The sequence below is a fragment of the Cupressus sempervirens genome, chromosome 3 (genome assembly GCF_028749045.1).
Source record: "Cupressus sempervirens isolate cs-2001-9-10 chromosome 3, ASM2874904v1, whole genome shotgun sequence".
Taxonomy (NCBI): domain Eukaryota; kingdom Viridiplantae; phylum Streptophyta; class Pinopsida; order Cupressales; family Cupressaceae; genus Cupressus; species Cupressus sempervirens.
Genome location: NC_143120.1, coordinates 452047774 through 452060767, shown reverse-complemented (window position 1 = coordinate 452060767; position 12994 = coordinate 452047774). Strand labels below are relative to the sequence as shown.

Here is a 12994-nt window from a genome sequence, read left to right as displayed (position 1 = left end):
CCCTGTTAGGAGTGAGCTTTGTTAGAGGACTTTGTTGTGAGTAGAAATTGTGTATCAGCCGACGGGTCCCTTCGGAAAGGTTCTTGTTATGTTGCGACATGTTGTATTTGGCCGACGGACTCCTTCGAGAAAGTTCTTCGGAAAGTATTTATACACCCTCTTGGGTCATTGTAAAGCATCTAATTAGGAGATATCATCGAGCATAATGTAATGTTTGGCATATGCAAATAGAGGAAGAAGTTCTGCTATTTCAATCTATTGTCTGTGTGCATTAATCAATCGATCTATGCGGTAAACATTTGGCACTGTTGTTGGGGATCGAACCCGGGTCACCTGCGTGACAGGTGGGAATACTTACCACTATACTACAACAAATCAAGAATGCTTAGAATGAGTGATGGATGATGCCAAAGGGAAGAGAAAACATCAGCGGTTGCCAGAAAGAGTGTGGGATCAGAAGAAATCACAAAAATAGTGTGTTCCATGCAATTTTGTGTGGGTTTCAGAGTGTTGATTTGGTCTTGGCGGCGAGGGGCGCTGCCTCACGACCCCGCCCTGTATTGTGACAAGGAGCGCGCCCAGGGCGTTGCCCCAAGACCCTGCAGGGGCGTTGCCTCTCAACCCCGCCGGGGGCATTGCCCCCTAGACCCCTAGTCATTGCGGATATCAGTCGTGGGAAGTTTGATCCGTTGATGAGACCTAGAGCTGCTACAGACATGAAGTGTCTGCGCATTAGAGGCACTTGGAGTAGGTGTTGGACGTGAAGCTGTTTTGGTGGATGCATGGAGAGCTCGAGAGGAGTTGATCATTTAGTTGAAGGCAGTGCAGCGACACTTGGCTCAGTGGACCCAGAGTTGGAAGCAGAGAAAGCAACACAGGTGGCTATCAAGGTCAGCTTGACTAAGGAGACAATATTGTGGCTATAGAGGCAATGTGGGTTGGAGACCAGTTTGGTGCAGGCACAGAACGAATGTGAAAGTGATGTGGCAGATCTATCTTGTTGTAGTTAGTTGTTTGAGTTTTGTTCTATAGTCGTCTCCTGACGACTTTTCTTTTTGGGGGGGATGATGTCGTCGGTAGAAATTGTGTATCAGTCGATGGGTCCCTTCGGAAAGGTTCTTGTTATGTAGCCAATGGGTCCCTTCGGAAAGGTTCTTGTTATGTTGCGACATGTTGTATGTAGCCGACGAACTCCTTCGGGAAAGTATTTATACACCCTCTTAGGTCATTGTAAAGCATCTAATCAAGAGATATCATCAAGCATAATGTAATGTTTGGCATATGCGAATAGAGGAAGAAGTTCTGCTATTTCCATCTACTGTCTGTGTGCATTAATCAATCGATCTATGCGGTAAACAGACTTTAGAACATTCTATTAGAATGTCACCCTGTTAAAGGATTTACTAATGACGGTTAGTTCAACGAAAAGATTTATCTAGATTGATACAATTGTTAAAGAGTAATAACAGGACTTGATCTGATAATGAAATAACTCACTTGCAGATTACAGATCTCACATTCAGTCCTCCATTCTACTTGGCATTCATCCTCTTCGTCTCTGACAACTTTTTCACCCTTCAAGCCTTCATCTCCTTAACCCTTTTGCTTAGTATACCAATTGCAGACTCTCCCTTCGGCCACCATATGAAGCAACACTCCAGACTTCTTGTCTTTCTCAGGTTCTCACGCATGACTCCAGTTGCTTTTGGTCTACTTTCTCCTTATATAGAGAATTTAAGTCTTTTGCTGCTTAACCACAATCGTCCATTCTAGGGTTAGGTTAGATTCATTCAATCTATCCATCTTTTCATTTCATTCACTTCTAGAAACTTCCTCTACAATCCTCTTTGAGTTTGCCTCTAAACGATTTATCTTGAATTCTATGCCACCATCTCATAATAGTTATCTTCCACAAGCTTCACACAATTCAAGAAATCAACTTTGTCAGCTTAGATTCGTTAAATCTTCGATCTAACTCATTTTACTATCACTCGGCAATAACACTGTTTGCTTGGCAAACACTGTCTTCTGATGCTCGGCCTACAGGGGATGCTCGACATACACTAAGTCTTTCCTGGTGCTCGACACTTACTAACTTGCTTCACTCGGCACTAACTAGATTTCTCTTGCTCGATGAATACTGAACTTACTGCTTAGCTTCAACTAATTTTATGCTTGGCCTGCACTAACTTTTCTTGGCTTGCACTAACTTTTCTTGGCTTGCATTGTATGCTCGGTTAGGCTTGCCAGACACATTTCTTTACTTAGCCTTTTTCAAGTCTTTGCTCAAGTATCCTTTCATTATAACCTTAAGTAGATAAACAATACACTATATCATCAATGTCTTGCTTGGGCTTAGTGCTTCTTTTATACACCAAATAACTCAACCTTTCTCTAGGTTCTCTTGTTATCCTTTCTTTTCAAATCCTCTTCATCAATCAAACAAATGATTACATTAAGGCCAAAGTAAGCAATTGTCGCACCAATAAGTAGTAGGTTTGACATCGGTGACAAAATAATGATTGTCCCATGATAGGTTCATCAATCTTATTCATTTTGTCGTCGGTAGAAACTGTGTCAGCCGACTTGATTGTCGTCGGTATTTTTGTATTCTGTAGCCGACGTCGTTGGTAAAGATTTTGTAGCCGACGTCGTCGGTAAAGATTTTGTAGCCGACGGGTAAAGATTTTGTAGTGGACATAATATTTGTGGCTGACGGACTCCTTCAGGAAGGTTCGGCGGATAGTATTTATATCCCGTCTAGGATCATTGTAAATCATCATTCATCTTATGAAGCATAATGTAATGTCTTGGCATATGCGAATATAATAAAAGGAGTTTGCTGTTCGTGTTCATTATCTGTGTGCAATTCTTAATTAACCTATGCGGTAAACATTTGGCGCCGTTGCCCTATGAATCTAGAAGGTGGGAGGAATGAAGATTGATGCCAAATCAGCTTAATAAGGATCGAAATAAGGCCAAGGGAAAAGATAAAATCCGTACTGTGCAAAAAAATTTAATTCTGGCACAGCAAGCCAAACGTCGGAGGAGATTCCAAAAGATTGCCGATGGAAACCGGAGCACGGAAGACTTGTTGGAGGAAACTCGGCAGCGGGTGGAATTGGTGGAAGAAGCATGGGAGGAGTTTTTGAATTTGTGTTCGCCAAGGGAAGAGAATCCAGACGGAAGAGCATTGACTCGCACGGCTTGGAGTGCCGACAGAGCAAGAGCGTGGAGTGAACTCTTCGTCCGGGAAATACTTCCGCAGGGGACAACTTCAGAACACCCTTCTTCACCAAGGTTCGCAGTTGTTGAGTTTGATAGTGTGGGAAAACAGTCTGTTGGTGTGGGAGAATAGTTTGTCGGTGTGGGAGAACAGTCTGCCGGTGTCGGAGTGCAGTCCGCCGGTGTGGGAGACTAGTCCGCTGGTGTGGGAGTGCAGTCCACCGATGTGGGAGACCAGTCCGCCGGTGTGGGAGTGTAGACCGCTGGTGTGGGAGTGAAGAGTGCCAGTGTTGCAGGACCGAGCAACGCCTGTTTACAGAAACCAATTGTGATGGCTGGACCAAAAGAGAAACTGCCGAAGTTCGATGGCGATGGTACAGCCGATCCCATTCAACATTGCAAAACATGTGAAACGATCTAGAGGGCAAATGGGATAACTGATGAAGACGACTGGATGAGACAATTTTCGGCCACCCTACGGGGCGTGGCAATTGACTAGTTTACTGATACAGATCCACAAAAGCTAAACAGTTGGGATACCATTAAAAAGGAGTTTCTGGCCGAATTTCAACTATTGCGAGACGATAATGAAATTGTGGCAGAGATCTTCAATACCAAGCAAGGAAAGAACGAAACTGTCTGCATTTACGCCAGGAAATTAAAAGATTTGATAAACAAAATGGAAAATAAGCCGGCGGACGGACTTTAGAAAAGGTGGTTCGTGGAAGGCCTACGCCCAAACTTGAGGAAGAAAATGAAAATTGTGCTGCTGTTGTCATACATGAAAGCCTATAACAGAGCATTGAATCTCGAAAGTGAGCACAAGACAAAGAAGAAGAAGAAGACTAGTTCGTCTGATCCTGATGACGACAAGCCTTTTGGCGAAGATAGCAGCGACGATGAAGGCAGTAGCAAGAAGGTCTGCGCCCTACAGAAGGACATGATCCGCATGATGAAGGAGTTTAAAAATATGCAGGAGACAAAGAGCAGTGAGCTGTGGTGCACAGAGTGTAAGACCGACGGTCACACTAAAAGATCCTGTCCAAAGAACCAATTTTGCGACATTTGTCAGATCATGGGCCATTCGACAAAGGAGTGTCCCTTTAACATGAAGACAAGAGGATCTCCACAGGTGCTTCTTACATAGGGAGCTTCCACGTTAGGAGGGAACGGAAATGCAAACATTGATGGTGCCACGTTAGGAGGATACAAGAATAATAGCAGAGGGAAAAACAACAATAACAATGCGAACAATAATAATAATGGCAATTGAAGTCGAATCCAGTATGATGCAAACGGACGGCCGATTGTCAATGCCGAACATGTAATTTGTGGGGTCATTTTGCGCAGGATTGTATAATGACAAACACACCGAAATTATTATGCAGATGGTGCGGACCCGGAGACCATGAAGATGCTAAGTGCCCGAAGTCTGGAGTGAATCTGATCATCGTCAGGACGGATGAAGAAGAGGTTCTAGCAATTACGCGGAGGCAAGCAAAAGAGTACTTGGACCTGGCGGAAGAAAAGAGGAAATTTGGGGAAGCATGGGCGGAGATTGAGAATGCATCGTCCGCGGAGACATCTTAGTTAAAAGACATCACCGACACCTTGGCAAGGAACTACGCAGAACAAAACATCGTACGACAGATTTTACAAACGGAGGTACCGGTCAAGATAAGTGACGACCTCACAATGCCCCAATTACGAACGGCCATTTTGAATCATACACCGTTTTCGAAAGCAATGGAGGACACAGGAAGGGACAGTAGGGAAGTGACGACAACAGACCCAATACTGCTGGCACTCACATCCGACGGTCGTCGAGATGGGGATTTTGGGAAATGTTCTGACAGACACAATTGTCGACAGAGGGTCTGGCGTGAATGTGTTGCCAGAGGATACTTGGAAGAAGTTGGGAAAGCCGACGTTGTGGCCACCTACATTCCAGTTGCTCACGACAGACCAGTATAGGATCAAACCGTTGGGAACCTTGAGGGCGCAACCAGTAACTATTGGAACACAACCATTTTTATTGGACTTCGTAGTCATTCCATTGAAAAGAAAAGGATATGATGCTATTCTGGGACATAATTGGTTGGTGCAAGCAAAAGTAAAACATGATTGGAAACGTAATACCCTATCAATAGAGCGCGGAGGCAAAAGATTCGTAATTGACCTGCACACACAAATGGTAGTTGAGGAGGTAGCATCGTCAGATTCAGAAGGTGAAGGCGAAAGTGATGACGAAGGAAAGAGGAGAATGGAACTGGACGAAGGAGGAGTATTGACACTAGAAGGAGGATCGAATGATGACGACCTAGACTCGGTGAATGGCCTTTACCACTGGCAAATAGAAGACTACGAACTCTTTCCGAGTTGTAATCTGCTAAGTGTCATCGGTAGAAACTGTGTTAGCTGACTTGATTGTCGTCGGTATTTTTGTATTTTGTAGCCGACGTCGTCGGTAAAGATTTTGTAGCCAACGGGTAAATAGTTTGTAGCGGACATAATGTTTGTGGCTGACGAACTCCTTCGAGAAGGTTCGGCAGATAGTATTTATATCCTGTCTGGGATCATTGTAAATCATCATTCATCTTATGAAGCATAATGTAATGTCCTGGCATATGCGAATATAATAAAAGGAGTTTGCTGTTCGTGTTCATTATCTGTGTGCAATTCTTAATTAACCTATGCGGTAAACACATTTCAATAATCCCCTTTCAACAAAAACAACTTGATGATTGTCTGAAGGTGAAGACATCTTATGAACATTTTGCATAGCCAGACTTCCAAGCTACAAAATTGGCATCTTATGGACTTTGCGCTCTCATCACTGTGTTAGATTCAGTCAAAGATGCATGGAACAAAGATTTGATCAATTTAAAGGGCAAGTTTTCTAATTGCATCTCATTGCTAAATAATTCATCAACATAGAAGAGAGGTGGAATCAAAATTTTGGCTTATAAATAGCTTTTCGACTCACTTTTGTCATTGATGTTAAAGGGGGAGTGATTGTATGGAAAATTGTATGTACGAGGAGATATAAGGTAGAGTATAGACTAAGGGGGAGTATGCATAGTGTAAAGATGGTATGTAAAGAAGGTATATAATAGAAATGATCCACCTTTTGAAAATTTTGGATGGCCATCTGAAGAATTTCACAATTTTGAAATTTTGCATTTTAAGACAGCCAAGTTTCCCATATGTTGCCATCAATGCCAAAGGGGGAGATTTTTGGCAATTTGGCTAAGAGGTATGGAAATGTGTTATGGTTATCATTTATGGAAACATATCATCCCTATTAAGTCAGCGTGTTATGAAAACAAAGTTTGCCTTGAAGACTTAGAAAATTGTTTTAAGTCTCACAAAGTTTAATTGTTAGCATAGACACCTTTTTGGTTTGCGAACATAGTAGACAATGAATTGGCATGTGTGCACTTCAGGGAAGCAAGGAGAGGGTATGATAATCCTACATGCAAAGAGAACGAGTCATTATGAGCAGTAAGGACGAAGTTATTAATGTTTTATCAGTTGCAGTTATGTACAAGCAGAACAAAACAGAGTTAAGGAAAGTGGTTATTTGTGTAAATTATTATGTTTATCAAAATAATTGCTTGACTATTTAGGGACGATATGCTAGTGTTAACCCTAAGTGGGCAAGAGTTAGTTTTAATTTTTGGGACACGTGTGGCGACATGAAGGCTGACAGGACAGAATTACTTGGTATAAAGGACAGAATTTTGGATGCAAAGTTGTGTAAAGTTTTTGTGATGAAATATTATTGTATTATGATGCGAACTTGATGCTAGAGCAGAGAAAGATCAGTATATGCAAAGTTATGTACAGAGAGCTACAAAGGACAAATCAGATGTTGCAGATATCAGCATTGTTAAAAGGTTTATGTACCTATTCCTTTTGTGTACAAAATATTATTGTAATTGCATGTTTGGGTAGTAGTCTCATCTTGCATGCATTTTGTAACTGTAATAACAACTTCTAATAGGGTTGAGGCTTCTAACGAGGCCCAGTACTCTAACAAGGACCGAGACACTATACAGATGTAGTAGACTTCTAACAGGGTCAATATCTTTCTTCACAAGATACTTTTGTTTAGTGGATCATTTTGTGGGTACCATCCCCACCGGGGTTTTCCTTTAGCCAAGGTTTCCCGAGGTAGCAAATAATGGTGTTATGAGTTGCATTGTGTTATTGCTATGTTTACTTTTTAGCATATTCACATATGCATGTTTTAAGATTGTTAAAGATATCCATAATTGGGCAAAAGTTTGTGGAATACTGATTCACCCCCCGTTCTCAGTATTTCTTATTTCTAACACCTGTTTCTTCTCCTCTCAAATTTTTCAAAGTGGCTGCAGATTCTTCAGATTCTCCCACCTTTCCGTCTGAATTACTATAAGGAACCATGGGAAGGAAATCTTCTCCTTTCTGCCTTATGGGTGGTGGGGAATGAGTATCTGATTCATTAATAATAAGTTTCCTGTGCCTTTTGGGAGGTGGCCTGACCTTAGGAGATGGGACATCGAAAGATTTACCTTAAAACTTCTCAAAATCCTTCTTACACAATTCAATCCTAAGAACTTAATTGACCCGCTCCTCATGTAACTTTATCAATCCTTTCTTCTGCCTCTCATCTTCCAATTTTTGCAACATATTCCACTTTTTCCACTTCTGCATTACATCAGAAGTGCTCATGCAGCTCCTTGCAATATCTTCCAGCAAGTCAAGCTCGCGTCTATATTCTTTAACAAAAGATCTGATATGTCCTTCACGATCGTATAATCTATCTTCTCCTCTCTCCAACTTGTGAGTTTCATTCAAATACTCTTGTAATTGTTCAATCACGGTAGAACTAATTTGGAAACCCACAAACCTGACATGGGGCATGAATGTGCCCTTCTTCCTTGGAGCATTCATCTCCTTTTCGAACCAAAGCATTTGCCAAATGAACTCTAAAAACGCAAGTCTCTCTGATACAAAACATGGTAATTTATGGGGTTTTTGACTGCATCTGTAAACTCTAATCAAAGTAAAATCTGATTTGAAAATCCAATTTGCAAAATTGTGAGAAGGACCTTTGTCAGGGTGACCCTCGATTGGTCTTTGAATATGCCTAACATGGTAAGGAATTCTTTCAATTGCTTGCCCCACAGACCTGATTACCCAGACAACAAATGTATCATGGAAAATCCTATAGTTGCAGTCTCTGGCAGAAAGACTATAGTTTGATGAGATCTGTGAATCAGCAGAGTTTTATGGTTTTGTAATTTATTCATTTTTTCTGATGAACTGGTCTTGAAGTCTATAATAAAGTATTTGGTATCATGCTGTTTGCACATTTGAAGATATGTTGAGCAATTGAAGGTTCATGTCCTGTGTAATTTTTAACAGGTCAGAAATAAAGTTCTTATCTCTGTTTTTGCAGTGATGGATTAAATATATGACTTCACTGTTAATCCTGTCACATTGATATTCAATTTCTATATGTTTGGTATTCTCTGAGCAAAGAAATCTGCCCAAACTCATATTAAACATTTGACATTCCTCTTTCAAACTGAAAACAATACATTTACACCTGCAAGCAGACTGCTTTGACAAAATTACTCAGGTAATACAGTGCAGAATATTGGGCAAGAACCAGGGGCACTTATTACATTTTAATATAATTTTAATCTGAGAAACTGCTGTCAAGAGTTATAAATGTGCATGATGAACACATAATATAGGAGGGTTGAGGACAGACTCATGCTGCTGAAATTGCCATGCAAAGGGTTGAAGTTAATTCTCTATGTTTGTGTACTGAATGAATGTTTGTGAGTTGATGTAAAGCCTGTGCTATAGAAACTTATAGAGAGATCATTTCTCTTGCATACGCATTTCCGTCAAGTAAATTGAATTAACCTAGTCAAACTTTGTTGATGCCAGTTTTTCATTAAGGCGATAATTTTGCATGTTGCTTTAGTGGTTTTTCTAATGGAACCTTGTGATGCTTATTCATATAATTATTTTATATTGATACCAGTTCGTTGGTCCTTGATTCAGCTGGTAGTTGACTTCTGTTGGTGTTATTCAATCAAATCTCAATTTTCAGCTAAATACAAGCCTCTGCGCCAATTAGTTTAGACCTGTGGTTGTTCATGCTTGAATTGTTAATCCCTCATATATCTGAAAATCTCACTGTTGTCTTGACTGTTGACAGTTTGGTGTTGCATGTGGGATAAAACATAGTCAGTCAGATGTTTACTTTTAATGCAAAAACCTCAAGAGATAATTAGTAGTGTCCATATGATAAATTTTGTTAGTATAGGTTTAGTTCCATCTAAGGGCGCTTCTCCCATAATTTGAAGAACTTTCATATCGTCAAGACTCAATACTGTTCTGTTCTGTGATGTGGTCTTGGGTATGAGATGTTGACTGTGGTTGAAACCAATCTCTTGGGTTGCATAGGTGCACTATGCTAGAAGAGTTAAAGTGGTCTTAGATATGTGATATTGCAAATAAGTCATTTGTGCTTGTGCATCAACTTTGCTGGCACAATCAGTGGTCAGTGTAGATTGTCTTTATTCTGATTCCCTTTTCTAGTGTGCTATATTGATGGCTCCCTTGTACAAAAATCTCAGAATTAATTTGGACTAAACTTGAGGAACATAGATATTGTCCTAAAACTGCGATTCACTTTTTATAAATAAAGCCAAGCCAGCGCGGGAAAGGATATCCTAACATATGCTTGCATTTGGGTGCCAGATATGTTATTTATCATATTATATTTTTGGTTTATTATTCCATTGTTTCTTTGATGGTAAGCTAGCATTTTCATGAGGTAGTTGACATTATGATAACAGAATATATATGGTTACAGGTTTGTAAGTCTGAACATTGTTCGATAGATGGCGAAGACCAGTGCACATGCACTTTTAAGGTTTTGTGGCAAGCTGGACCAAATGCATTTAGAATTACCTCGGTGTCTTGCCAGAATATATGCTTGTTGACTACAGGGAGCATTGAAATCCATCCAATAATCAGAGAGTTTGTAAAGCTTGTTCAATCTAATGAACAAGAGCTTAGTCTGGATCTCCACTCAATGGCAGTTGAATCAAAAGCAGATCAGATGAACAGTCATCTGAGTGCTGATACAAGACAAGAAGGGAATATTGAAGATTATTCATTATCTGGTCATGGTGATGCGAAAAGGTCACCGTCATCCTTGGCTATGGAAAATCAGGATGGGGGGTACAATTCTAAAAGAAAAAGTGAACAATTGACCATGGAAGAGGAGCAGATGGATGGAAAAACTATTGAGGGCAATTTTGGCAAAAGAATTTTCCTTCATTATTCTAGGGGCAATGTTAAGCGGCGGATTGTAAAACATAGCGAGATGTTCACTAGTGGAAGAAACGTTGAGGATTATAATCAGAAAAATGCTGATATGCCCTTTTCTGAATGTGATTACAATCTTCAATCAAATCATGTTACCTGTAATGTATGCCAAAAGACAAGCCCGAGTTCCATGAAGCTTTGTTCAAGACCTTCTCAGTCAAACATGAGACAGTCAAGCTTGCCAGCATACGATCCATGTAAAACAACCTCTGGTGACACTTTCACAGCTCACTGCCAATGTTTCTTTCATTCCTCATTGCGCAGGTGCAACGAGCTACCTATTTCTGCTGTAAGTGCACTCACAAAAGACGAGTCAATTTATGATGGGGCAGAAACTGGCTACTTAAGGGTTTCAAATGGCAGACATTATAGGAATTGTATAAAACCAATGCTATCAAGTGAAAGAGGAAACATGATGATTCAAATGGACCTTGATGTATCTAGATGTTGCTGCACAGATTGTGTATGTGAACAGTGTTATGGTGATGTGAGAACTCAGGGGAGAGAATTTACTGCCTTGGAAGCTCTGGTTTTAGATAATCTGGAAAAGGATGTGAACCCATTTGATGTGAAGGAACTCATAACTTCCCTGGGTTGCAGAGTTACTCACGTTCATGTTTTACCAGCCCTCAAACTGGAACAATTTACAAGAGGATTGGTTTGGTTTCAGGATCGTGCAAGTTTGGTGAAGGCATTAAACTATTTTCAGGATGAAAGTTTCTTTATCGTCTCTTCAAATGGAAGGTGTGGAATTGTAGCTTTTAGTAATTACATGACGTTTTTTACACTTCCTGTTTAAACTAGGGTCCACTTGTTTTTCCTTTTGTGCATTTCCTACCTAGAAAAAGCAGGTCTAGTGCTTGCTTTTTTTATGAGTTTGTTCTATTATCTGAGGATAATTAATGGAGTTTGATGAAAACAACTTCTGAAACTGTTGTTATTTCCAAGGCATGTACATAAGCTTATTTGATTTGGATAGATGAGATTTGAATTAACACTCCAATATAATAAGTGAAACTTCTGCTGTTTGGAGAGTGAAAGATTTTTGTAAACATTGCCTGACTATCATTTCGTAATCAGTGAATGAATTATATTAGATGCCACTTCAATATATGAATGAATGTTTTTTGTTGCACTGGAGTTAGTATGTTGTTGTCAAAAGATAAATGCATTTTCTTACTAGTAAAAGAATAAGACCTAAGTCTTTTGTCTATGTTTTGCAGGCCCTGGGTTTTGCCTGATATAGATGATGGAGCATTTGGTACTGGTAGCATCTCTGAAAGCTTTAATATAAAATCAGAGGTGATTGTAAATATATAACTGCACTTTTTTTTCCAAATATGGTTTGTTTCTGGTTTAATTATATCTCAGATTGATTTTAAGTGATCTCTATCCCTCTCTTGTAGTTTCCCCAATTTTCTGCTCGCCCGTCATCTCATCCCAATTTATTGAACTCCCTTATCAAGCTATGTTACCCCAGGTTTCTGGGATGGGGGGATGTGGGGACAGGGAAACGGGTTTCCGGGACGGATTTTTTTTTCTCGGAGCAGGGGACGGCAGTGGGAACAGCTATATAAAAAGTAGGGAAAATTTAAAATATACAGGGAAATTTAAAATATTCATATAAAAACATGGATAATGCATGCTTATATAAATTATAGAACCTTAACATATAATGTTTGTGTTAAATGATTTAACTTTAGAGTTCACATGAGAGTGGAAATCAAACAAATTATCAAAACTGAAGCATTAATTTTATGGGACAGCCAAGGGAAAGGTTTCTGGAAGTTTCCGAGTTTCCGGGACAGGGGGACGTGGGAACGGGGTCAATTTTTTCTGGAAACATGTCCCTGAGTAACATAGTTATCAAGCAAATTAAAATTCTTTCATCATTGTCGGATTGCTTGCAGAATAAATATCTGTTCCACAATATTCCATATTAGCCATACATCCTTTTCACATTTTGTGTTGGTGATATTTCTACTGTTGTATGGCGTGCCTCTGGCCTATAGCATATATTCATATTGGGATGTGATATAATCAATTATGGCTCACATAATTCTTACTTGTCATTTATGAGTCTGTATGTATAATTATTGCAACCTAGGTTGGCCTTATTGGATTAGGTTGCTAATATTCCTAATGATGGCTATATATATGGGAGTTAGTAAGTAGTCGTTAAGTATGGTACTGCAAGTTTTGCTTGTTTTGAAGAATTTGGAGGTGGCCTCTTGGAAGTGGGGCTTGTTATTATCGATTTTCATGAAATATTTTTTATCATATTATTCTTTTCTGTAAATAAATTCATCGATGTGGTATCAGAGTATGTTCTTGTTACAATACTTGGAATCTGCAAGCTGATTATTTACTT

The 12994-nt window shown here is 39.8% G+C and overlaps 1 protein-coding gene across 2 annotated transcripts in view; it reads left to right on the top strand.

Annotated features, from left to right (window-relative positions):
• Positions 1–12994, top strand: part of LOC149567028 (uncharacterized) — a 105226-nt gene that overhangs the window by 15709 nt on the left and 76523 nt on the right. For both annotated transcript variants that reach the window (XM_089820249.1, XM_089820248.1), the window contains exons 2-3: positions 10106–11367; positions 11847–11925. In XM_089820249.1, the coding sequence (XP_089676375.1) occupies positions 10106–11367; positions 11847–11925 (1341 nt within the window). The remainder of the gene's footprint in view (positions 1–10105; positions 11368–11846; positions 11926–12994) is intronic.